We start from the raw sequence: 26,812 nt of genomic DNA, 5'->3' as shown, positions 1-26,812 counted from the left end.
AATATACTAAAAATTTTATTATATTTTTTTTACTTATTTTTACATAAAATCATACTTATCAAGCTTCAATCTGACTTTTGAATCACCTAAATCGGAGTTATATTGAGGGAGATATGACTTTTTGAAGTTGATTAAAAACTATAGAAAATCGCATCAAGGATCTACTGAATTTCGGCGCACCGGCGATGCATCGCGGTCCGCGCGATGGCGCCGCGGTTGGCTGTGCTGTCCGATGGTGGTTTTGCCACTCGATATTTAAAACGGGTGTATTTTACAAACCGGAATAAGTTATTCAACGTGCAAATATGATTTTGGGGTAGGAGAAGCTGCTCTATTTAAATAACCTATTTATTTCATGATATTCCAAAGGTTTAATGGTCAAAAACCCATTTTATTTATATATTCACTATTTATAGTAAAATTTAGTTTAAGTATTATTTTTCATCATTTAAACTTTAAGATTTGTGTTTAATATGAAAGTACTTAGAAAAATTTGAAGAATAAGGTGGTGAAAGGTGAGATTTTGAAGGAAATCGATTGAAAGGGGATTTCAGACTTTAAGATTGAGTTCTAAGAAGTCAATAAGGAGTTATGATCAACCCATTGCTTAAGGAAGTCTAACTCCAAGTTGGAAAAAATTCGAGATGTTACACATTTGGCCTGAAAAACGATAGGGCCACATGTCAAAGGCTGGTGAATCAAATGTTCGCCAAATAGATTGGGCATACTATGGAAGTGTGCGTCGACGACATGCTTGTAAAGAGCAGGCGTCCGATCACTTGGCAGATCTCGGAGAAACTTTCACCATCCTCCAAGAATACCAGATAAAGCTAAATCCCGCGAAGTGCACCTTTGAAGTTGGCTCCGGTAAATTTCTCGGGTTTCAAGTCAACCAGAGGGGCATTGAAGTAAACCCCGACAAAATCAAAGCACCCCTCGATATGAGTTCACCTCAGACTATCAAGGACATACAATGCCTCACTGGACGAGTGGTCGCGCTCGGACAGTTCATATTCAGAGCCACAGATAAATGTCTCCCCTTCTTTCAATAGTTGAAAAGTCATAAGAAGGCAAAATGGATGTCAGAATGCGAACAGGCCTTTTAGCAATTAAAACAATATTTAGGTTCGCCACCCCTATTGTCTAAGCCCGAAGAAGGCGAGCCCCTGTTCTTATATCTCGCGGTCTTAGCCTCAGCTGTCAGCTCGGCACTGATTAGAGAGGTAGGAGGCAAGCAGCATCCCATTTATTATGTGAGTAAAGCCATGGTGCCCGTCGAGACGAGATATCCAGCTCTGAAAAAGTTAGCACTGTCTCGTCATCTCAGCTCGAAGGTTGTCCGTACTTCCAGACCCATTCCGTCGTTGTGTTGACCGATTCTCCCCTTAAACAAGTCCTCCAGAGGTCCGAAGTGTCGGGTCGGTTAACCAAGTGAGCCATTGAACTCGGGGAGTTCGACATTTAGTTCCAACCAAGGACAACAATTAAGGGCCAAGTCGTGGCCGACTTCATTGCGGAATTCACCACCCTGAACGAAGAAAGGATTAGTGCCGAAGTCGAGATGACTCCTTCGCCTGTTCCTCCAAGTGATCAAAATGTGGTATCAGAATCAGGGTGGGTTCTCTATGTAGGCGGGTCGTCCAATGTCAAGCATGCCGGAGCAAGAATTGTCCTAGTCTCGCCTGATTCCATATCCATCCAGTACGTGATCAGACTTAGTTTCAAGGCCTCTAACAATGAGGCGAAGTACGAGGCTCTGCTGGCCGGACTCAGGCTGGCGGCTAGTCTGGGGGTCCAGTCTCTTCAGGTACGATGTGATTCTCAGCTAGTTGTGAACCATATATCCACCGAATACGAGACTAAGGAGACTAGGATGATTGCCTACCTAGCCGAAGTGAGAAAACTGATAGAAAGATTTTGGAGCTGCACTATCCATCAGATTTATAGAGCAGAAAATTCACGCCCTAAGGAAGCTAGCCTCTGCCACGAAAGGGAAGATCCCACGAATCATTCTCATGGAGTTCATAGAACATCCGAGCATCAACTAGACGGAGAAGAAAATGGTCAATCTAGTAGATGATACTCCGAGCTAAATGGACTCGATTTATGGCTACCTCAAATCTAGCGAGGTCCCCTTGGATAAGTTGGAAGCTAGACGCCTAAGAGTCAGAGCGGCACGGTATGTAGTCCTGAATAGGATTCTGTACAAGAAAGGACATTCACAGTCCTATCTCAGGTGTCTCCAACCCGATGAGGGAGATTATGTGATTCGGGAGATTCACGAAGGAATCTGTAGAAATCATTCCGGCGGCCGAGCCCTGGCCCTGAAAATACTCCGACAATGATATTTTTAGCCGACCATCAGGGAGGACTCGAAGAACTATGTTCAAAAGTGCGACAAATACCAACGATATGCGGCTGTGCCAATGCAACCTGCAAAGGAAATAACTCCCATGAGCGGTCCATGGCCGTTCGCTCAGTGGGGGATCGACATCATTGGCCCCCTATCCACAAGAAAAGGGCAAGTCAAGTTCGCCATTGTTGCAGTCAACTACTTCGTCAAGTGGGCAGAGGCTGAACCCGCTACAAAGATCACAGAACAGAAGGTGATCGATTTTCTCTAGAAAAACATCATCTGTTGATTCGGGATTCCACGCACCATCGTGTCTGATAATGGTAGGTAGTTTGATAACGACAAGTTCCGAGGAATGTGTCAAGGGCTCGGCATCACAGACACATATTCTTCACCTCGGCACCGCAATCCAATGGACAGGTGGAAGCAGTTAACAAGGTCATCAAGCACCATCTCAAAACAAAATTAAAGAAAAGAAAGGGTAACTGGGCCGAGGAGCTTCCATTCGTCCTCTGGGCTTACAGGACTACAACTTAGTCATCCACTGGGGAGACCCCCTTTTCGCTTTCCTACGGCTTGGAGGCAATGGTGTCAGTCGAAATCAGCCTCCCTGCAGCTCGAGTCAGAAACTATTAAGAAAACCAAAACGTCGAGCAGATGACAGCCAACCTGGATCTACTTGAAGAAACCAAATAAATCTCTAGACTCCGGGTCGCTGCTCGACATCAACAGGTAGTGCGATTCTACAATTCTAAAGTCAAGACCAGGTGGTTCCGTCCAGGGGACCTAGTCTTCCAGAACACCGCAGAACCAAGGGTTGGGGCACTCGGACCTAATTGGGAAGGGCCATATCGTGTGGTCCAATCGACCAACCTGGCTCTTACCACTTAGAAGATCTCGAGGGCCATTAGCTCCCCCACCCCTGGAACGCCGAGTACCTGAAAGTCTACTATCCTTGATGTAATGGCCGTTGTGGGCCCCCAATAAATGTACGCCTCCAAGCGACTAGCCTTTAAGGCTCTCAATAAAATTCACATCTCTTCCTATCTACACGAACGGATTACCTACTAAGAGAAAGTTGCCTCTCATAAGTAGGGGCGAACTTAACGAACTGATCCCTTAAAGAATGGGTTAGAACGTTATCCCATGAAAGTTTTACAAGGCATCCCCTCATAATCAGGGGAAAAGCCAATAGACGACCCGACTCCTCGACAGAGGAGTCGGTTCATCGTTCGACTGATGAATATATTAAAAGTTGTTGGCCAATCGTTAGAGAAGCTGATCCCCTAGGGGTTCAGACTTAACAATGGCAATTCCACAAAGTTCAAAGTCCTATGAGACGGCATTGAAATGAGCAAACCCGTCAAGGAGTTGGCTCGGCAATGCCCCGAAATGAACCAACCTGTCAACAAATCAGTTCGGCAATCAACAATCGACATCCAAGAACCAACTACGGATTAATATAAAAAAATCATCATCCACACGCCATCTTTAGAGGGTCAAAAAATAACATCCACCGAATTATTCATAAAAAAGACTAAGTTTAGAAAAGCTATAAAAAGAGAAATATTGAAAACTATTCAGTCGGAGGAGGAGGAGAAGCTTGGGAGCCAAGGGCTTGATCCGGGTAGGCATCTCCAGAGGCCATTTCTCCTGTGTCTTCGGGCAACAGAGGCTCGAGGTTGAGGTCCGGATGCAAATCCTGAATCGCATCGATGCAAGCGTCGAAGCCACAATTATAAAACTTGGTAGCTTTAGCAGCCATCTCCTATGAAGCCTTGAAAACATCCACTACAGCAGCCACAGCAAAGGCCAGGGAGGCCTCATCTTCAGCACGCTGAGTCTCCTTCGCTTGGGAGATGGCTCAGCTCTATTCTTCTGCCGTCTCGGCTCTGGTCCGTTCTAGCACTTCCCCCAATTAGATGTTCTCCTTAACAAGCGAGTCTGCATGGGTCATGGCTCCGGTCAGCTCGACTATAGCAGCACCGCATCGGGCCTCGAGATTACTCACGACCCCCTGTAGTTGGACCTCTCGAGCCCTCCCGTCATCAAGCTGCCGACGCAGTTCCGCCTGCTCCATCTGGAGGAAGGCGACCTCATCTCGCAAGTACCCAACCTCGCCCCTAAGGGTTTCCACATCGGCTTCTTTCTTCGCAGCTCCCTCAATCTCTCCCAAGTTAGAAGGAGCCTCGGGATGGACTGAATAAAAATAAGAAAATGAGCATTTGAAAGCAGTAAAAACTAAATGCAAGGAAAGTCGACAGAAGTACCCGATAAAGGATGGAAGTTATGTCGTTGACGAAAGACTCCTCCGATTTGGTGAAAAGGCCGGCTATCTCCTCTTCCGGGGCATGCTTGGCAGCCCAGCGGACCAAGCAGGACATATGATAGCCTAGCTGGAACCTCTCTTCGCTCGTCCCCACCTGAGCCAACCTTGCCGCTTCCCCGACCCCTAGTCCTGCTGCCTGTTGGGGCCTGAGCTTCAGCCCTGAGATCATTCCCGACCTCGGGAGGGGAGAGCATGACGTCAGCCATCCGAATAGCTTCTTCCTGTTCAGATGAGGAGGGGATGACTATGCAGGACTCTGGGGTTGCGGGAAGCGCCTCAGCGACACGAGGGGCGGTGGCGGGGGGAAAGGTTGGAGCCAGAGCGTTAAAAACAATGACCTCAACCGTAGCGGGTGCTGGAGCCGGAGCTATGGCAATAAAAATTGAAGCTGCAGCTAGAGTTGTAGCGACAGAAATTGGGGCTGAGGGGCCCTCGCCGAGAGGAGCCGCCTGCCTCCTCCGAATAATCGTCTTTGTTCGGGGCTCGGCTCTCAATATCTCGTCGACGGTTGGGGCAGCTTTCCTCATCTGGGACCCAGTTTCCTTGGCCATGCCTGCGTGTAAAGTAACAAATCAGCAACCAAGTCAAGAAGTTCAGTCCTTTCAAGGTAAGAAGCACAGGAAAAACTTACTAAAGGAAGTGGAGAGAGGCTTGGATTTGCAAAGTACGGACCAATGAAGATTGACGGCATTGATTAAATCCGACCAGGAGCGGAGGTCTCCCAAGCGCGCCCTGGCCTTAGCGACCTGATTCTTTAGGTCCGAAGTAAGGAGATGCAAACCCCTCGGGAAGTCTACAGAAATAAAAGGAAAGCTTCAACCAAATCACAACAGAAGGGAAAAGGATACAAAAAAATTTAAAAAATGGTGGAAGATCTGACCTGGGGTGGCAAATTGAGTGGGGACTCGAGTCATCAGGTTCCCGAGCTCCGCTGTCGGCGCCTCCCACTCGCCCGAGGCCCTAAACCATTTGTTCTTCCAATCCTTGTTATAGGATGGAAGATTCATGACCAGCCCCGACCCTTTGCTGCCACGAGTCGCAAAGTAATATCACGACTCTTGGTTGTCATGCTTGACTAAATACAAGCTTATCAACTCCTCTGGCGTCAGCTCTGGGTTCCCGACTTGACGCCCGATGATGAAGGAAGAAATTAAAACCCTTCAAGCATTGGGGGTGAATTAGCCGGGAACTAGTCCTAGGTAGGCCGTCAGGGCTCGAACAAAAGAGTGGAGAGGAAGTTAGAGCCCGCATTGCAGAGAGCAAAGGAAAATGGCGACTTCCCCTTTAGCAGGGGCGCCAACGGTGTCAAGGGGCTCTGACGCCCTTATCTGCACAGAGTCTGGGATCTTAAACTCCGAACGGATCCACCCCATTTGGGACTCCGTCAGCACGGAGCCTCCCGGGACAACCTCCGAGGCTCGCCTGCTCGCTGGCATTTCGGCGACGCTTGTAGTCGAGTCTCGGGGGACTCGGGTGGCTTTCTTCTTGCCGGTCCGATGGGTCCAAGCCCCCGCCTCTTTGTTTCTTTGGGGTTGAGGGAAGAGCAGCACTACTTCCAAGGGGCCTTCAGATGCCCCTCTCCGGTCATCTGAACTCTCCGACCCAGAATCGTCATAATCTTCTCGGGCAATATCCAAATTGGACGACATCTCACAGAGAAGAGAGAGAAAAACGCTAGAAGAAGGGTAGACTCACAGGACGGTCACCGGGAATCGCTTCTGCCGTAAAACCCCTGGTCGGTCAGAATCGCCTTGCAGGAAGCTTCGAATCGGGCGGAATCGCCTTCGCCGAAAATCTCTTCCTCAGGGAACCAACAGCCACACAAATTCAGAATGTAGAGGTGAAAAGCGTTTCCAAAAACGCTAAGGTTTATATAGCCTATAAAGGATCCTCGCATTAATGGCGAGGCATGATGGCCGCAGCCGAATCGTCGTGAGCCAATTTCGGAGCACATGTGGCCATAGGTTACTGGCTCAGGCCATCCGAAACGGCGTGCGTCTGACATTGGGAGACAAACTTTAGGTAGCAGAAGCGGCACTCGAGCAGAGGAAGCGTCACTCAAACGTATCCCAGGGCATACGTGGCAATCAGCCATAGGCTCAACAACGATTTGAAATCTTAATCGTCACCATGCGTCCACTTGAGGTTAACTCGCGGACGGAAAAGCCCCAAGGACGCAACACTTCAAATGAGGAAATCATGGCTCCAGCTGCACGCATGGAAGACATGATAGGAAACTGTTGATCTTCATGTGTTTACTCTCCGAGTCCGAGCCTGATCTTGGAAAGTAGGGGGCTTCTGTTATGGGAAGATCTGAGCTCCTTCAATCCCGAGGTCCGACGCCACACCAATCGGATCGGATACGTAAGAGTAAAATTGTAGGACCGATTTGAAGAAAGATGCTCGGCTCAACCCCCATTGAGCTCCTGCGCCGAGGTTGTCGATTTGGAGTAATCTAAGACCGAGGCAGTCGACGTAAAGATCATACTAGAACCTACTTGCAAGATCTCAGACCGCCCCACTACTGCCCAACCAGAGATGAATCGTTCGACCACTCACATTTGTGCCACCTGTCGCTGAGAAACTCAACTTGACGAGTTAAGTCCACCGCCCACCTCGGAGGGGAGACCTCCGGAGTACCTGACGGACAGGTAAGGTCGGGTCCATCATAAGTCTAGACCATAGCTCGGCTCAGACTCGGGACGTGTTCCCTGCCTAATAGCTCAATGGAAAAAGCCCATGTATATGCTGGTCTAGGCTCGAGGCTCGGAGTCAGGGTCTCCTTAGCCTGAGATCTCGAGTCGAGGCCAAGGCAAGATGTGGGCGTTCCATGCGCGAAACTAAGAAACTATCTTAAGCGGACATGACCGATTATCTCACACGCAGATACGCATGATAAGCTACACGATCCTCGGATTACGGATAATATCTCCATGATCATAGTATCCCACTAATTGAGTGATTCGTGTCGAGATTAACGGACCCAGACCGTCTGATAGTCAAGTATAAATACTGCGGGACTCCATTGCTACAGGTATGCAACATCTCACACCCGCTTTCACTACACCTGAACTTAGACCCAAATTCCCTTGACCTGACTTAAGCATCGGAGGGTCTCCCGCCTAGACCAGGGTCTCCTTTGCTCATCGTGAGTGTGTAGGTTTAGGACGCTGAAGCGGTTCGGAGACCGTAGATCAGAGGGAAGAGCCGTCCAAATTTAGTCATCAACAAAACAAATAGTGTGACCTCAAGATTCATGGTTGCTAGATTGATGTTGGAATGACATGATGAAGTTGGGTCGGGCTGGGCAAAAAGGTTTTTGACCTAAGCCCGGCCTGAAAATTGATCAGGCCATTCATCCGAGCCAGCCCAGCTAGAAGATTGGCGGCTCGAAGCCCAGTGCAATGCTAGGTTGGGATCATTGCCACCACCCTTAGGGCCTGTTTGGGAGCGTGGATTTGGAACCCCCTGGATTCGCAACCCCCAGGACTGGAAACCCCCTGGATTGGCAATCCTCTCGGTGTGTTTGGTACCCTTGAGTGTGAATCAACTTTAATTCAAAAATATCTATACATGGTATATTCGCGGGGGTTTGAATTTAATTACTAAATCAACTTTAATATCCCCAATTAGTGAGATATATAATTTTTGACACTATGGTTGTGATAAGCCCGCTAAAATATATGTTTTGCCTAAAAGTGATGAAATTCCAAGTCTCAGATGGACCGCAAGCACAAGATCATGTCTGAGTGACTAACCAACGATTTTTAATCGTTGATTGATATGGACAATGTTTGGACGGTGCTTGACAATATTTAGACGGTGCTAATCTACATGAACAATGTTTGGACGGTGCTGATCATCGTTAGTGGGCCATGTGCCCAGTAGAATGATAGTGTACAGTGACATACATTTATACCTGCAACTATCCAAATGATTTTATGTGTAATCCAAGCTCTCACCTTGGATTACAAACTCCCTCAAAGAGGGGATTGGAAACCCCCTGGATTCGCAATCCCCAGTTGCTTTATGCTGCCAAACAACCATGGGGATTTGAAACCCCCTCTAATCCTCTCCAATCCCCTCCAATCCAAGGTGCCAAACGACCCCTTAGGTTCAAACCTGATTGAGCCTGCCAAAGCAGACATGCCCAAGCCGGGTCTTATTTGATTTATGTCTTGCCTTGTCCTGAACTGCTTCTGTTCATACACCTTTGCGTGAGATCCCATCGACTACCCCACATGCAGTTGGGTCCTTTAACTATGCTATTTTATTTCGGTACTAGAAATTAGACTAACCCAACTTAAGACCCAACCCAAACCCATCTTATCAGGATTTGGACCTGACCTTGACCCGAATTCATTCTTAGCTCTGGACTTGGATCACACATGCACCAAAGGATCTGCAATAGGGCTTAAATCTAGACGCCAAGAACGGTCTAGATCACCACGCGGGTCCCCCAAATAATTTTGAATTGACAAAGAGAAAAATAACAATAAGGGAAGAAAGTGGACGTGCCGGAGTGGTTATCGGGCATGACTAGAAATCATGTGGGCTCTGCCCGCGCAGGTTCGAATCCTGCCGTCCACGATTTTTTGCATTTTATATTTCTTTTTCAACCGTCCATTTGCAGGACAGGTTAACACATTTGGAATTTTGCCCCCATCATGGATGGATGGACCATGCCCTCCAAATCTCCCGAACCGAGAGATCCTAGCCGTCGAATGTCTCGTTGGCACATTTATTCCTAACCATATATGTGCATGCCAAATCTCCCAGATTCACCTTCTACTCGGGAGAGTGCCGACTCGACTCAGACACAACGAGTCAAGAAACCGTGCTAAAAATATCTATCGCTTTAAAGGGGCGAAAGTGGAAATAAAAAATACAGGAGGAATGAAAGAATGGGTTGTAGGTGATTCCTTTCTCTTTTCACATATACACGTTCACCCAATGAATCCTATTTCTGGCAACGAGCATGTTTATCTCGTTGGCCCACCAAATGAACGACATCCATCTTTCACACGTGCAATGCATTAGCACGTGTTTCTCACATCATGCAAAATGCCAATAGCTACACACCCAAAATTCTTGATTCTCAACCAATGCAAGACTCTCCAACAGCTAAAACAGGCCCACGCCCAAACCATCACACAAGGACTCATTTCCCTCAATCCTTCGTTCGTACTTGCCAAAATCCTCTACTCTTTAACGGTCCTCAACGCTCCATCATCACCGTCCATTCACTATGCCAACTCCATCTTCCATCAAATCCCAACCCCATCCACCTTCGCTTACAATAACATCATCCGAGCCCACACCCTCCTCTCCTCCCCACAATCCGCACTCCTCCTGTTTGTTGAAATGCGTCGCCGTTGTCTGCCACCTGACTTTCACACCTACCCCTTTGTGCTCAAAACGTGCGCCCGCCTCGCCACGCCCTCGACCGCACGTTCCGTCCACTCCCAAGCGTTGAAATTCGGCTTCGGCGACCACATTTATGTGACGAACGCATTGATCCACGCCTACTCGGACTCGGATTTGATGGACGAGGCAAGCCAGGTGTTCAACGAGGCCCGGCAGCGGGACATCGTGTCTTATAACACATTAATCGCGGGGTACGTTAAGGCCCGCGATATGGACATTGCACGTGCAATATTCGATGAAATGCCCGTTAGAGATTCTGTTTCGTGGGGCACCCTCCTGGTGGGGTACACCCAAGTGGGCCGCTGCAACGAAGGGATACAACTATTTGATGAAATGCTCGATCTGGGGGTGCGCCCTGACAATGTTGCATTAGTTGGTGCGATCTCTGCGTGCGCACAGTTGGGCATGTTAGATAAGGGAATGGCCATCCATGATTACATCAGACAGACTGGAATCCTCCTCAATGTGTTCCTGTCCACGGGCCTAGTCGACATGTATGCGAAATGTGGGTGCATTGGCATTGCAATGGACATCTTCGAATCGAGCCATGACAAGAATATCTTCACGTGGAATGCCATGATCACTGGTCTGGCCATGCACGGGCACGGCCAGCGGTCACTTGAACTCTTCATAAAAATGCAGGATGTGGGGATCAGGCCAGATGGGGTCACGTTCTTAGCTGTTTTGGTGGGGTGTAGCCACGCGGGCCTGGTCGAACATGCGCGGCAGTTGTTCGATGAGATGGAAAGCATTTACAATGTTCGTCGTGGTCTAAGCCATTATGGGTGCATGGCTGATCTGCTTGGGCGGGCTGGGCTGATCGAAGAAGCGGTAGAGATGATAGAGAGCATGCCAATGGAGGGTGATGTGTATGTGTGGGGGGGTCTGCTAGGGGGTTGCGGGATACATGGGAATGTTGAGGTGGCTGAGATTGCTGCTGGGCACTTGATGGAACTGGCCCCTGATGGTGGTGGGACCTACTCCATCATGGTTAACATCTATGCTAAGGCAAGGAGGTGGAAAGATGTGGCTAGGATGAGGAGGTTGATGTATGTGAGGAGGGTGAGGAAGAGTCCTGGGTGTAGTTGGATTCAAGTGGATGGTGTGGATCATGAGTTTGTGGCAGGGGAGAGGTGGCACCCTCAGATTGATGAGATCTGTTGGGTGTTGGATGGGATTGCAAAACAACACGTGGAAGCATGCCATTAGACAATGAGGTTTGTTACATTCAAATGGGTCGTACTTCATCCACAATCATGCTATCCCAGCCGTCCAAAGTGGTGATCTAAGGGTCCAACCATGATCCATCTTGCACTAAAGTTATACCATCAACATCAAAGACTTTTAGGCCATGGTCAGGAATAGTGGGTCCCACATGTACAACTGCCTGAAATTCCAGGTTTGATGATTCATTGGTTGTATACACCATCTGGAACGGATTGGCTACTCCCCTTGCCACTAGCCCGGTGGCTGGTGGTCGGTGCTCTGTGTGCCCCACCATGATGTATTTGTTTCATCCATGCCGTTCATCCATTTTTACAGATAAATTTAGCGCTTGATCCCAAAAATGAGAGGGATAGAAATCTCAGTTGGAACACACCACAGGAAAACAATTGTGATTGGATATCCACCATAAAAATCCTCCCAAGGCCCACTGTACTGTTTATTTGTCATCCAATCTGTTGATTAGGTCATACAGACCTAGATGAAGGAAAAAAAAAAAAAAAAAACAAACAAAGGTCAACTTGATCCAAAACTTTTATGGCCCCCAAAAAGTTTTTAATGGTTGATGTTCATTCCACACTGTTTCCTGTAATGTGGTCCACTTGAGATTGTGATATACCTCATTTTTTGGTCTCAGACCATAAAGTGATCTAGAAAAATAGATGGACGGCATGGATGAAACACATACATCATGATGGGCCCACAAAGCACTGACCACCAGCCATTGGCTGGTGGCAAGGGGAGTAGCCAATCTGTTTCTGGTTTTATGGGCTCCATTCACACTCAATCTGGCCCCCACCTTGAGCTTCATCAAGAAGTCTTGTGTTGGTATTGACCAGGATGGGCTCATGTGTGTGAGTGCCACTAGGAATTTATACCAACATGGACCATGGTTTTAAGACCCATAGGTGCATGGGGTTCACCTCATTTCATCCTACATTACACAAATCATACCGTTGCGAAACCAAGGTGGGACACACCAATGGAGCAGTGTATTATCACACCTAAAACCCACATTCATGTGGTGTGGTCCACCTGAGTTTTGTGGTGTCCCTTCATCCTAGTGGGGCCCATATGACTAGTTTGGATGGGATATGTTATGGGTAAAATGAAGCCAAACAAACGTATGAGACCCTTTCCATGGAACAAGGTATACACAAATATACAGATTCTACTCCACAAAATGTGAGTTAATACTCCAAACTTAGGCATCGATAGTTTCCGGCCTTAACCCCAATGCATTCTCTTGTTCTCCATTAATTGCAGGTACTCAGCGGCTCACAAGAGGTGAGGCTGAATCGACCAGATTTTTGCATCAACAAGATATACACAACAATGGTGGGCCACAAATGCATCTGGAAATTTATCTGGTAGGCCACCTTCCCCAATGGGCGCCCATGTTTATTCTCTTTCTTATGGGTCTCCAGAGTAATGGATCAGGCTAAATTTTGGAATTGAGGCCTAACATGAGGGCACATCTAATGGATGGGTAGGATGGCACTTACACGTCACGGTGGGCCGCACAGTTACGTTCGAACGGATGAGATCATTCCCCTGTTACCTCACAATTGCATGAGTTTCCTCACCATCTCATGGGTCCGGGTAGAGTTGGGTGGATACGAATTTCCAAGGACCCTGTATTATAGGAGCCTGTGTGACCAAAAGCTTTGTGCGTGACATCCACTCCATCCATCAGTTTATATAGCTTATATTAGGATATGAAACCAAAAATTAGGCAGATCCAAGACTCAAGTGGGCCACATCATGGGAAATGGTAGAGATGGAAACGCCCATGACTAACACCTTCATGGGGCCTACCGTTATGATTATATACTACCCAACCCATTCATAAACTCATTCCCACAAGGATAAAGGGAAAATAAAAATATCAGCCTGGTCCAAAAAATAGTGAGCATTAATTCCCCATTAATCACGTTGTTTGTGTGGTGTGACCTACCTAAATTTTTTACCGATCTTATTTACGGATAAGATGAGAGGTTTCAACTGATTAATAGAGTGGATTTTACACGGACATCACGATGGGACCCACAGAGCATGGGTATTACACTTGGATCACTGATTCATCTTTAAAATATGGTTTTGACTCAATGGAACGGCTAATCTAGGCAAGCTTTCCACACGAACGGACTCTATAGGAAGATTCAAGGGGTTATTTGATACTCTGCCTGTGTAAGAGGCTTGATAATCAGGCACTTAGAAATGGTACATGTGTAATATATTAACTCAAATTAAATGGATAAATTGGGCATGTTTGGGAGCGTGGATTTGGAACCCCTTGATTTTAAACCCCCAGGATTTGAAATCATCCTATTGTGTTTGGCACCTGTATTTGGAATCAACTTTAATCCAAAAGTAGCTGTGCATGGTATATATTGACAGGGGTTTGAATTTATTACCAAATCAACTTTTTTGGCGATAGAGCATGTTTATCCTATTGGCCCACCAAATGAACGATATCCATCTCTCACACGTGCAACGCATTAGCACGTGTTTCTCACACCATACAAAATGCCAATCGCTATACACCCAAAATTCTTAATTCTCAACCAGTGCAAGACTCTCCAACAGCTAAAACAGGCCCACGCCCAAACCATCACACAAGGACTCATTTCCCTCAACCCTTCATTCGTACTTGCCAAAATCCTCTACTCTTTACCTCAATGTTCCATCATCACTGTCCATTCACTATGCCAACTCCATCTTCCATCAAATCCCAACCCCATCCACCTTTTTACAATAACATCATCCGAGCCCACACCCTCCTCTCCTCCCCACAATCAGCACTCCTCCTGTTTGTTGAAATGCGTCGCCGTTGTCTGCCACCTGACTTTCACACCTACCCCTTTGTGCTCAAAACGTGCGCCGCCTCGCCACGCCCTCAACCGTACATTCCGTCCACTCCCAAGCATTGAAATTCGGCTTTGGCGACCACATTTACGTGACGAACGCACTGATCCATGCCTACTCAGACTCAGATTTGATGGACGAGGCGAGTTAGGTGTTCGACGAGGCCCGGCAGCGGGACATCGTGTCTTATAACACATTAATCGTGGGGTACGCTAAGGCCCAGGAGGTGGACATTGCACGTGCAATATTCGATGAAATGCCCGTTAGAGATTCTGTTTCGTGGGGCACCCTCTTGGTGGGGTACACCCAGGTGGGCCGCTGCAACGAAGGGATACAACTATTTGATGAAATGCTCGATCTAGGGGTGCGCCCTGATAATGTTGCATTAGTCGGTGCGATCTCTGCGAGTGCACAGTTGGGCATGTTAGATAAGGGAATGGCCATCCATGATCACATCAGACGGACTGGAATCCTGCCCAATGTGTTCCTGTCCACGGGCTTAGTCGACTTGTATGCGAAATGTGGGTGCATTGGCATTGCGATGGACATCTTCGAATCGAGCCATGACAAGAATATCTTCACGTGGAATGCCATGATCGCTAGTCTGGCCATGCACGGGCACGGCCAGCGGTCACTCAAACTCTTCATGAAAATGCAAGACGTGGGGATCAGGCCAGATGGGGTCGCGTTCTTAGTTGTTTTGGTAGGGTGTAGCCATGTGGGCCTGGTCGAACATGCGCGGCAATTGTTCGATGAGATGGAAAACATCTACAATGTTCATCGTGGTCTAAGCCATTATGGGTGCATGGCTGATCTGCTTGGGCGGGCTGGGCTGATCGAAGAAGCGGTAGAGATGATAGAGAGCATGCCAATGGAGGGTGATGTGTATGTGTGGGGGGGTCTGCTAGGGGGTTGCGGGATACATGGGAATGTTGAGGTGGCTGAGATTGCTGCTGGGCACTTGATGGAACTGACCCTTGACGTTGGTGGGACCTACTCCATCATGGTCAACATCTATTCTAAGGCAAGGATGTGGAAAGATGTGGCTAGGATGAGGAGGTTGATGTATGTGAGGAGAGTGAGGAAGAGTCTTGGGTGTAGTTGGATTCAAGTGGATGGTGTGGATCATGAGTTTGTGGCAGGGGAGAGGTGGCACCCTCAGATTGATGAGATCTGTTAGGTGTTGGATGGGATTGCAAAAGAACACGTGGAAGCATGCCATTAGACAATGAGGTTTGTTACATTCAAATGGGTCATACTTCATTCACAATCATGTTATCCTAGCCGTCCAAAGTGGTGATCCAAGGGTCCAACCATGATCCATCTTGCACTAAAGTTATACCATCAATATCAAAGACTTTTAGGCCATGGTCAGGAACAGTGGGGCCCACTTGTACTACTGCCTGAAATTCCAGGTTAGATGCTTCATTGGTTTTATACACCATCTGGGCCAAGGTTGGTTTTATGGGGCTCCACTCAGACTCAATCTGGCCCCCACCTTGAGCTGCATTAAGAAGTCTTAAGAAGTCTTGTGTTGGTATAGACCAGGATGGTCTCATGTGTGTGAGTGCCACTAGGACTTTATACCAACATGGACCATGGTTTAAAGACCCTGAGACCCAACTGTGCATGGGGTTCACTTCCTCATTTCATCCTACATCACACTAATCATACCGGTGCGAAACCAAGGTGGGACACACCAATGGAGCAATGTATTATCACACCTAAAACCCACATTCATGTAGTGTGGCCCACCCGAGTTTTGTGGTGTCCCTTCATCCTCGTGGGTCCCATATGGCTAGTATGGATGGGATATGTTATTCGTAAAATGGAGCTAAATGTATGAGACCCTCGCTCCAACAAATGTATGAGACCCTCTCCACGGAATAAGATACACAAATATAATGATTCTAGTACACCAACTGTGAGTTAATACGCTTGAATTGGGCATAGGATGGTTTCCGGCCTTAACCAGCACTCCCAGTGCATTCTCTTGTTCTCCATTAACTGCGGGTACTTGGTAGCTCCTAGGAGGTGAGGCTGGATCGACCAGATTTCTGCATCAACAGGATATACATAACAATGGTCAGCCACAAATGCATCTAGAAATTTCTCTGGTAGGCCACCTTCCCCAATGGGCGCCCATGTTTGTTCTCTTTCTTATGGGCCTCCAGAGTTATGGATCAGGCTAAATTTTGGAATCGAGGCCTAACATGAGGGCACATCTAATGGATGGATAGGATGGCACTTACACGTCATGGTGGGCCGCACACTTACGTTCGAAAGGATGAGATCATTCCCCCGTTACCTCACAATTGCATGAGTTTCCTCACCATCTCATCGGTCCGGGTAGAGTTAGGTGGATATGAATTTCCAAGGACCCTGTATTACAGGAGCCCGTGTGACCAAAAGCTCTGTGCGTGACATCCACTCCGTTCATCAGTTTATATAGCTTATATTAGGACATGAAACCAAAAATTAGGCAGATCCAAGACTCAAGTGGGCCACATCATGGGAAATAGTAGTGATGGAAACGCCCATGACTAACACCTTCATGGGGCCTACCGTTATGATTATATACTACCCAACCCAATGAATCCTATTTTTGGCAACAGGGCATGTTTATCCTGTTGGCCCACCAAATGAACGATATCCATCTTTCACACGTGCAACGCATTAGCACGTGTTTCTCGCACCATACAAAATGCCAATCGCTACACACCCAAAATTCTTGATTCTCAACCAGTGCAAGACTTTCCAACAGCTAAAACAGGCCCACGCCCAAACCATCACACAACGACTCATTTCCCTCAACCCTTCATTCGTACTTGCCAAAATCCTCTACTTTTTAACGGTCCTCAACGCTCCATCATCACCGTCCATTCACTATGCCGACTCCATCTTCAATCAAATCCCAACCCCATCCACCTTCGCTTACAATACCATCATCCGGGCCCACACCCTCCTCTCCTCCCCACAATCTGCACTCCTCCTATTTGTTGAAATGCGTCGCCTATATCTGCTACCTGACTTTCACACCTACCCCTTTGTGCTCAAAACGTGCGCCCGCCTCGCCACGCCCTCGACCGCACGTTCCGTCCACTCCCAAGCGTTGAAATTCGGCTTCGGCGACCACATTTACGTGACGAACGCACTGATCCACGCCTACTCGGACTCGGATTTGATGGACGAGGCGAGCCAGGTGTTCGACGAGGCCCGGCAGCGGGACATCGTGTCTTATAACACATTAATCGCGAGGTACGTTAGGGCCTGGGAGGTGGACATTGCATGTGCAATATTCGATGAAATGCCGGTTAGAGATTCTGTTTCATGGGGCACCCTCCTAGTGGGGTACACCCAGGTGGGCCGCTGCAACGAAGGGATACAACTATTTGATGAAATGCTCGATTTGGGGGTGCGCCCTGACAATGTTGCATTAGTCGGTGCGATATCTGCATGCGCACAGTTAGGCATGTTAGATAAGGGAATGGCCATCCATGATCACATCAGACGGATTGGAATCCTGCCCAATGTGTTCCTGTCCACGGGAGTAGTTGACATGTATGCGAAATGTGGGTGCATTGGCATTGCCATGGACATCTTCAAATCGAGCCATGACAAGAATATCTTCACGTGGAATGCCATGATCGCTGGTTTGGCCATGCACGGGCACGGCCAGCGGTCACTCGAACTCTTCATAAAAATGCAGGATGTGGGGATCAAGCCACGCGGGGTCACATTCTTAGCTGTTTTGGTGGGGTGTAGCCACGCGAGCCTGGTCAAACATGCGTGGCAATTGTTCGATGAGATGGAAAGCATCTACAATGTTCGTCGTGGTCTAAGCCATTATGGGTGCATGGCTGATCTGCTTAGGTGGGCTGGGCTGATCGAAGAAGCGGTGGAGATGATAGAGAGCATGCCAATGGAGGGTGATGTGTATGTGTGGGGGTCTGCTAGGGGGGGTGCAAGATACATGGGAATGTTGAGGTGGCTGAGATTGCTGCTGGGCACGTGATGGAATTGGCCCCTGATGGTGGTGGGACCTACTCCATCATGGTCAACATCTATTCTAAGGCAAGGATGTGGAAAGATGTGGCTAGGATGAGGAGGTTGATGTATGTGAGGAGAGTGAGGAAGAGTCTTGGGTGTAGTTGGATTCAAGTGGATGGTGTGGATCATGAGTTTGTGGCAGGGGAGAGGTGGCACCCTCAGATTGATGAGATCTGTTGGGTGTTGGATGGGATTGCAAAACAACACGTGAAAGCATGCCATTAGACAATGAGGTTTGTTACATTCAAATGGGTCATACTTCATCCACAATCATGCTATCCCAACCATCCAAAGTGGTGATCTAAGGGTCCAACCATGATCCATCTTGCACTAAAGTTATACCATCAATATCAAAGACTTTTAGGCCATGGTCAGGAACAGTGGGGCCTACTTGTACTACTACCTAAAATTCCAGGTTTGATGCTTCATTGGTTTTATACACCATCTGGGCCAAGGTTGGTTTTATGGGGCTCCACTCAGACTCAATCTGGCCCCCACCTTGAGCTTCATCAAGAAGTCTTATATTGGTATTGACCAGGATGGGCTCATGTGTGTCAGTGCCACTAGGACTTTATGTCAACATAGACCATGGTTTTAAGAACCTAAGATCCAACCGTGCATGGGGTTCACCCCCTCATTTCATCCTACATCACACTAATCATAGGTGCGAAACCAAGGTGGGACACACCAATGGAGCAATGTTTTATCACACCTAAAACCCACATATTCATGCAGTGTGGCCCACCTGAGTTTTGTGGTGTCCCTTCATCCTCGTGGGTCCCATATGACTAGTTTGGATGGGATATGTTATTGGTAAAATGGAGCTAAACAAATGTATGAGACCCTCGCTCCAACAAATGTATGAGACCCTCTCCATGGAATAAGATATACACAAATATAAGGATTCTACTACACCAACTGTGAGTTAATACGCTTGACTTAGGCATAGGATGGTTTCCGGCCTTAACCAGCGCTCCCAGTGCATTCTCTTGTTCTCCATTAACTGCAGGTACTCAGCAGCTCGCAGGAGGTGAGGCTGGATCGACCAAATTTCTGCATCAACAGGATATACACAATAATGGTGGGCCATAAATGCATCTGGAAATTTCTCTGGTAGGCCACCTTCCCCAATGGGTGCCCACGTCTATTCTCTTTCTTATGGGCCTCCAGAGTTATGGATCAGGCTAAATTTTGGAATTGAGGCCTAACATGAGGGCACATCTAATGGATGGGTAGGATGGCACTTAACACGTTTATGGAGGAACCACCGCAGGAACTTAATGTTAGCATATCAAAGCTTCGGCATGGTCTACGGAGACTTGAGCACATCCCCTCTCTATGCGTACTCCAGCACATTTATAGGGAAGTTGCAACATCATCAAAATGAGGAGGCCATTTTTGGTGCATTTTCCTTGATTTTCTGGACCCTTACATTGATTCCCTTAGTCAAGTACGTCTTCATTGTGTTGAGTGCTGACGATAATGGCGAAGGTACATCACAACTAAAATCTGCTCCATGGCCATTTATGCATTCTCATGGGTCTGAAGTTGTTTATAGTGACATTTTTGTACCTTTCCAGGAGGACCATTTGCTCTTTACTCGCTACTTTGTAGGCATGCAAAGTTTAGTTTGCTTCCCAATCAGCAAGCTGCTGATGAGGAACTCTCAATGTACAAATATGGGCCCTCAGCACAGGCTGCAGTCTCCTCTTCATTGAAGAGATTGCTTGAGAAGCATAAAAAGCTACGGACAGGTCTACTTCTTGTGGTATTGTTTGGTGCTTGCATGGTGATTGGCGATGGTGTGTTTACTCCAGCAATTTCAGGTAATATGTTTCTTTCCTCGAGGAACTTGGTGGCACTTTGTTTATGCCCTTCTGATCCATGCTTGGTTCTGTTTGACAAAGATCAGTATTCTGACTATTTCCATTCTGAAAGTGCCCATGATTTTGTGGCTGTATTTGTATGAATTCTGGAATTGAATTTATCTAATATGTGTGAAATAGAGGAAATGATCGATTTGTAATTACCTTGTAATGAGGAAGTAACCCTCAATTTTCAGTTAACATTCCTTCGATGTCCAACTCAAAAGAAACATAACTGTAATTTGCAGCCCACCCCTCATCACAAATGCTAAGGTCCTTACCATTTTATTTAACTTATCATTGCAATTCAATACAAATCGTAGATTAATCTGATAGCATTTCTCGTAAGTTTGGTTAGCTGAATTCGTCATGAATTAAAGATATTCAACCTTGCCATTTGCAGTTCTTTCATCAGTTTTGGGACTGCAAAGGACTGAGTGGAAACTAAAAGAGGGTAAGTGGTTAGCTGTTTCTTATTTGTGAGGCAATGCTACTTCTGTTTTCTAGCTGTAAAGGCCTGCAACTCAGTACCCTTATTTGGAGCCGCGTTTCAGGTATTAGGAGGGTAGAGGTACTGTCACATGCGCTGATAATCAATGTTTTAAAACTGAAACAGTACACAGTTCAGACCAAACTGGGTCCAACCAACCTGTGCTTTGACATCACCATGACATAATGAGTGAATAAAACTATCAGAATGTCTGACCAGTTACTGCATCTGATTGGATAGGATGGACTGCCTGAACGTGGATGGTTGGGCTTGTTGATCTGAACAGTTTGAAGTTTGAACTAGTTCTTTCCTAAAATGGGTTTTTAGTGACCTGGCCTGTTTTAGTGGCGTGGTCCGATCCAGACGAACCCAACCCTCTGATACCATTCAGTTTCAGAAAACTGTTGATAATTCACATCCTTAGTTTCTATCTTGTGAGTTTTGATTGATGATGTTGTCTGAATACATCCAGGTGAGTTGGTGTTGCTTGCCTGTGTCATCTTGGTTGGCCTCTTCACACTGCAGCATTATGGCACACACAGGGTAGCATTTCTTTTTGCACCCATTGTGATTATATGGTTGATATCTATTTTTGGCATTGGCCTATACAACACCATCCACTGGAATCCCAAAATATGGCGTGCATTGTCTCCATATTACATCTGCAAGTTCTTTAGAGAGATGGGTAAAGATGGTTGGATTTCTCTTGGAGGGATACTCCTCTGCATAATGGGTACGTGCCATTCAGAACTTCAGATACCAATTAAGTTTCATTACATTAGCCATGATCATGCATATGGAACATTCTTGGTTTGCAAAATTAATGTTATGTGAGATTGAAGGAACTCAATTCAGTTATTTGAAAAACTAACAGATCCAGTCTATAACTCACTCATCACTACAGTCAAGGGATAACTTGGTCTTTTATAAAACCTTATTGAACTTCTAATTTCAAAAAGAAATAAGTCCAGTTGAGTACCTTTTTTTTTTTACACACACCTACACCCCACACTCACACACCCACTCACACTACATGGGCACTCAAGCCCCGGTCTCAGTGTTGAAACTCTTGTGAGTCTACCACTGAGCCATGAATGGAGACCCAAGTCCACTTGAGTACTTGACACCATCTCAAATCAACTAAGACCCGGGCTCTTAATGGGCTCCAAGTCGAGCTTCAACTTCATAAAGCAGGATATTATCATAACTCACTTTCTGTGGTTATTGACTGAATTGGAACATATGATTCGAACTACTAAGACATTAAGACATTTTGCCAAATTCCATGGAAACATGGGTGCTGGTTGGATGAAGGCTAAATCCTGGGATTTCTAGCATGAAACAGATGCTTAGGGCTGTAACATGGACCAATGCTCGTCCAATATCCACTTGAGCTGAAAATCCAACCCAGCTCAGACTGTTACCTAACTTACCAGTAATGTGCAATAAGTCGGGCTGGCTGTCCCTATGGGCATTTATGCATACCGAAGCCAGGGCCCATTCCATTTAATTATCAGGCCTCAAGTAATGCCCAGGCCAGATCACTTGCCTCTATTCTCATCCCAAATCCATCCAGGCTCACTATCGTCACTGACTCATATCTGCCCTCCTTGGTGCCTGGGAAGGCACAAAATTCCAGATGTGCTTCTAGTTTCTGCCACATTGCAAGGTGCTTGAGATTTGTGTGGAGAAGTACCTGCATGCCCAGATACTTCATTATATCAAAAGGCACCCTTGGTTTCTGCATGGGTGGAGTTAACTGTAGGCCATTAGTGCAGAAAGCCCATGCAGTAAAAATCCGTATGTATTTCATACTGTATTTTGTAAATGACCAAAAAGCCCATAGTTAATAAACTTCCTAACCCCTTTAATTTGCATTCCAACCTGTTCTTTGCTATTCACACTAGGATGGAGGACACAAAGATCATCTCAGTCCAAAATTTCGCCTTGCCCCAAGCATGTTTCAACAGTGACATATCCCCACCATATCCTCTTGTATAGCCCACTTTAGTTTTGAATTTCTTCAAGATCATCCTAGTCCAAAATTTCTCCATGCCCCAATGTTTCAACAGTGCACAACATATCCCCATCATATCTTCTTGTATAGCCCACTTGAGTTTGGGATTCCCTCATTTTTTTTCTCATGTCCTAGAATGTGCGGCCAAAATTAATGGACATTGTGATGCCATAGAAACATCAAAGTGGGCCACACCATCAACCATAAAATGGTGTGTAAGGTGAAAATGATCTGTTATGTCAAAATTAGAGGCAAAACTGTTTTGTCAGCTGCTAGCATCCCTTTCGGTCAACTCTCTGTCAGTCGAAGTACCCAGTCTCTTTTAGGCTTTCCCGGTCTCTTTTGGGGGAGGCTAATCCCCCAAAAGGTAACTTTAATTTCTAAAATGCTCTTTGCTTACCAATCCAAAATCGGTAGAAGCTGACTTTTGTCATCTCTCTTCTTGCAGCTCCTCTCTTTTGGCCCATCTTTGTGATCACTACCCTCACTGCCATTGTGGGGAGTCAAGCAGTCATCAGCACTACCTTCTCAATCATCAAACAGTGCCATGCCCTTGGTTGCTTTCCACGAGTCAACGTGGTCCACACTTCAAGGCATATTTATGGGCAGATCTACATCCCTGAGATAAACTGGATACTCATGATACTATGCCTTGCTGTAACTGTTGGGTTTCGAGACACAACTATTATCAGAAATGCTTATGGTAAGGGCCCTTATTTAAGTTGTTGTTCAAGTTCATAAAGAGGGGTTGGCCAAGGGAAGGCTTGCAAGTTGCTTCAAGATGGAGGCTTACAAGTCAATATCAGCTCTTATATGGCACATGGTGGACTTCTATGGCCAATTGGATCCATTTGTTCAGTGGGCCACCCATAGTTTAAAAGCTTAAAAACTTAACTCAGCTTGATATCCAGCCTGGTCAGGTTGACTCGATTCAATTCGACTTGACTCCATATCTCATAATTAAAGTAGAAATCTAATTGCACTACTAATAGACACTTAGGACAGTTTGAATATGTGTGTGTCTGTACGCGTGAAAAAATGGAAACAGTGCATCATTATTTGGTAGATGCTGTTTGCTACTGAAAAGTCTCTTGAGTCAAGCGAGTGACTCTGTTCAAGTCATCTTGAAGCTGAGACTAAACCAAGTCAAACATCCTTGGTGAGTTTCACAGTGACTTGGCTCAATTTCTAGTCGAGTTGAATTGAGTCACCAAGTTTTAGAACTATGGGTCACCATGTGAAGAGGCTAATAGATCAAGAAGCTGCAGTGAATGGACTATCTTAGCCATCACATTAGTGACATTAGTGGTTAGAAAATGGATGAAATTACAGTCATAAGATGGCTGGGATCATCAAATGACTATGATTAGGCTATCATCTGTCCTTGTGGTGGCCCACAAGCCTATGAGGCTATGTCATAAAAATGGAACTCGATGATTTATTTTATGGAAACCGGATTGTTTTCTTGCAGGCATTGCTTGCATGACAGTCATGTTCATTACGACGGTCATCATGACGCTCAGCATAATCTTCATATGGCAGAAAAGCATTCTGCTGGCAGCTATGTTCCTGATCATCTTTGCATCCATTGAGGGTGTCTACCTGTTGGCTGCAGTCACGAAAGTGGCCCAGGGAGGGTGGGTGCCCCTCGTTCTCTCATGCATATTCATGGTTGTCATGTATGTCTGGCACTATGGGACCCGCAAGAAATATGAGTTGGATCTGAACAACAAAGTCTCTTTAAGATGGCTACTCCGCCTCGGACCGAGCCTCCAAATTGTCCGTGTCCCAGGAATTGGCCTCATCTACTCGGAATTGACCACTGGGGTGCCACCCATCTTCTGCCATTTCATCACCAACCTCCCTGCGTTCCATATGGTGTTGGTAGTCATATGTGTGAAGTCAGTTCCTGTGCCCCACGTCTCTGTCGAAGAGCGCTTCTTGATTGGGTAGGCCTGCCCAAGGCCCTACAGGATGTACAGATGCATAGTGAGGTATGGCTACATGGATGTCCAGAGGGACAATGGTGACTTTGAGAACCAGCTCATCCAGAGCATTGCAGAGTTCATCCAGATGGAGGCAGACAACACGCCACAGTTCAAGAGCACCGAGAGCTCCCCCGTGGATGGACAGATGGCGGTGATAAGCGCAAGAGCCGACAGGCAGAGCACAAGCTTGATAGTGTCTGAGCTAGAAGACTACAATCTGAGCCCCACAATTCGAAGCAGCAGATTGCCTACCCTGCAGCGCATAAGCCCTATGTTCGAGGATGGGACCCCACCGAGGAGACGATGGCAGGTGAGGTTCCAGCTGCAGCAGAATCCGTCTATGAATGCATTGGTGAGGGACGAGCTGACAGATTTAATACAAGCCAAGGAGGCAGGCGTCACTTATATAATGGGCCATTCATATGTGAAGGCCCGGCGATCATCATTGTTCTTGAAGAAGATGGTGATCGACTTTGGTTACTCATTCCTCAGGAAGAACTGCAGAGGGCCTGCTGTGGCCCTCAATATCCCTCACATCAGCCTAATTGAAGTGGGCATGATATACTATGTGTAGACTGTCCAGAAAATAATAGACTTCCCATTGACCGAGCGAGTATTTAAGGTAAGGACCTTGCTCTCTCCTTTTCTGTTACTTACCCATGTTTTAAGATGAATCTGTATGTACATATATAGTATAAAACATGTCAATCTGTATGTAAACATCACTTGGAGACCCACTTCAGGAGGTGGGCCCACAATGGATAGGCCATGGATGGTCTTCTATTTTTGCAGAAATGATCCTATAACCATTCGGAAAGTGGAGTTGAATGTAATGTTCAACTGTTCTATACTTGTATCTATCCATAGATCAAATGAATGGCTGGGATGGTTTGTAGCAAGTAGTATTTTGACTGTGGCCTATGCATTGCTAGGCAACTTCATCCAGGTGAAATATTGTAGGAATACGATTTCCCATGGAGCATCTTATGCATCGTAAACCTAATCCTCATCTTTCCGTCTGACCAATCTTCTTTGTTTGGAACCAAAGTTTTGTCTGATCAAGTTATTTGGATAGAGCTGATTGAGATTAAATTGACCATTTGAACTTAACCCTGATTAATCTTGCTTGTCAATCACCTTAGATCATAGTTCAAAATTTTTATTTGTAGAAAAGCGAAGCTTCAGCTTATGGAATGTTGGTAACAAGGTTGCATTTCTGGCTGGCGGCTGCTTTTGATTACTAAAAGGCCTCTGACATGGCTCTTGACATGGTGGTCGACTTAGTTCAAGTTGTGTCGAGTCAGCTGACTTGTCAAGCTGTGTTTCTCAGAGACTTGGCTCGAAATCTCCAGGTTGAGTCAGTGAGTTTTTGAACTATGGTAGTCATTCAATGCTCCAGTAAAGCATCAACCCACTACACTGGAACTTATTGTCATTGAGTCCAAAATCAGATTGATTGAGCAATCCAAACCTCTAATTCGTGGACACTGGTTTGTTGTTGTACAACCGTTCAGTATTTCTCTTTTAACCAAGGATTTAAATCAATGCATTGTATTTTCATCACCAGCGGTATGGTCTGTATCACCCTGTATTCGCTGTTTTCATGGAACGCAGGGGTTTTGTTCATGGGCGATACTGGTATGTATTGTATGATGCACATCATTTCGGATGATACTTTTAAGCCTTGCTTTCACTAACAAATGTCTACCAATCCAACAGTTTGATGACATTTTTGTTCACGGTGCATCTAAACTGGGGCCCATCACTTGGACAGCTTAATTTGAATTACTTATATGGCACGTATGCAATTCTGCCCCTGCTTATCATCCACTATACTTTGCCAGAGCATTAAAGTTCACACAGGTGACATGAAGTAGCTTTAGAATGTCACAACGTGTCGTGGGTTCTGCACGCATCTTGATTTTCCATTTGTGTGCCACTATCTAACTTGAAGACATCAGCAAGGATTTACTAGATGATTGCGTGATTCATTGACTAACAATCATATACCCATTTTCTGGAGATGAACCTCCATGATCCAACTGTTGGGAGAAAGATCCTTTATCAATCACAGGCATAACAATATCGGAATTAAAAGAAAGTAGAAAAAAATAAAAAATAAATAGCCAAACCACACTACAGATATTTAGGTGGCTCTTTTTTGACGTGTTCGCAGATTCACACCAATCCATTATATTCAA

The 26,812-nt window shown here is 46.3% G+C and overlaps 3 protein-coding genes, 1 non-coding gene and 1 pseudogene across 5 annotated transcripts; all 5 read left to right on the top strand.

Moving 5' to 3' along the window:
* The first annotated feature begins 9,190 nt into the window (after positions 1 to 9,190).
* Positions 9,191 to 9,272, top strand: TRNAS-AGA (transfer RNA serine (anticodon AGA)). The gene has a single exon. It is a non-coding gene; the product is annotated as a tRNA-Ser (tRNA).
* A 474-nt stretch (positions 9,273 to 9,746) lies between these two features.
* On the top strand, positions 9,747 to 11,260 carry LOC131241368 (pentatricopeptide repeat-containing protein At5g61800-like). Its single transcript, XM_058240185.1, has 2 exons — positions 9,747 to 11,152; positions 11,236 to 11,260. Exons 1-2 carry the CDS (start codon positions 9,747 to 9,749, stop codon positions 11,258 to 11,260), a joined length of 1,431 nt encoding a protein of 476 aa, XP_058096168.1.
* LOC131241367 (potassium transporter 4-like) lies at positions 11,163 to 25,461 on the top strand (annotated as a pseudogene).
* LOC131239264 (pentatricopeptide repeat-containing protein At5g61800-like) lies at positions 14,034 to 15,403 on the top strand. 2 transcript variants are annotated; one of them, XM_058236880.1, is made up of 2 exons: positions 14,034 to 14,862; positions 14,959 to 15,403. In XM_058236880.1, the coding sequence occupies exons 1-2, from the start codon at positions 14,458 to 14,460 to the stop codon at positions 15,379 to 15,381; spliced, it is 828 nt and encodes a 275-aa protein (XP_058092863.1). In that variant the 5' UTR covers positions 14,034 to 14,457; the 3' UTR covers positions 15,382 to 15,403. The 2 variants fall into 2 exon arrangements, with proteins under 2 accessions (XP_058092863.1, XP_058092862.1); XM_058236879.1 differs by having other exon boundaries at positions 14,091 to 15,403.
* Positions 16,116 to 19,267, top strand: LOC131239263 (pentatricopeptide repeat-containing protein At5g61800-like). Its single transcript, XM_058236878.1, has 2 exons — positions 16,116 to 17,913; positions 18,010 to 19,267. Exons 1-2 carry the CDS (start codon positions 16,906 to 16,908, stop codon positions 18,214 to 18,216), a joined length of 1,215 nt encoding a protein of 404 aa, XP_058092861.1. The 5' UTR covers positions 16,116 to 16,905; the 3' UTR covers positions 18,217 to 19,267.
* Positions 25,462 to 26,812: the final 1,351 nt, after the last annotated feature.

The sequence above is a fragment of the Magnolia sinica genome, chromosome 3 (assembly GCF_029962835.1).
Source record: "Magnolia sinica isolate HGM2019 chromosome 3, MsV1, whole genome shotgun sequence".
Taxonomy (NCBI): Eukaryota; Viridiplantae; Streptophyta; class Magnoliopsida; order Magnoliales; family Magnoliaceae; genus Magnolia; species Magnolia sinica.
The sequence above is the reverse complement of the archived record's forward strand: the minus strand, read 5'-3'. Positions and strand labels throughout refer to the sequence as shown.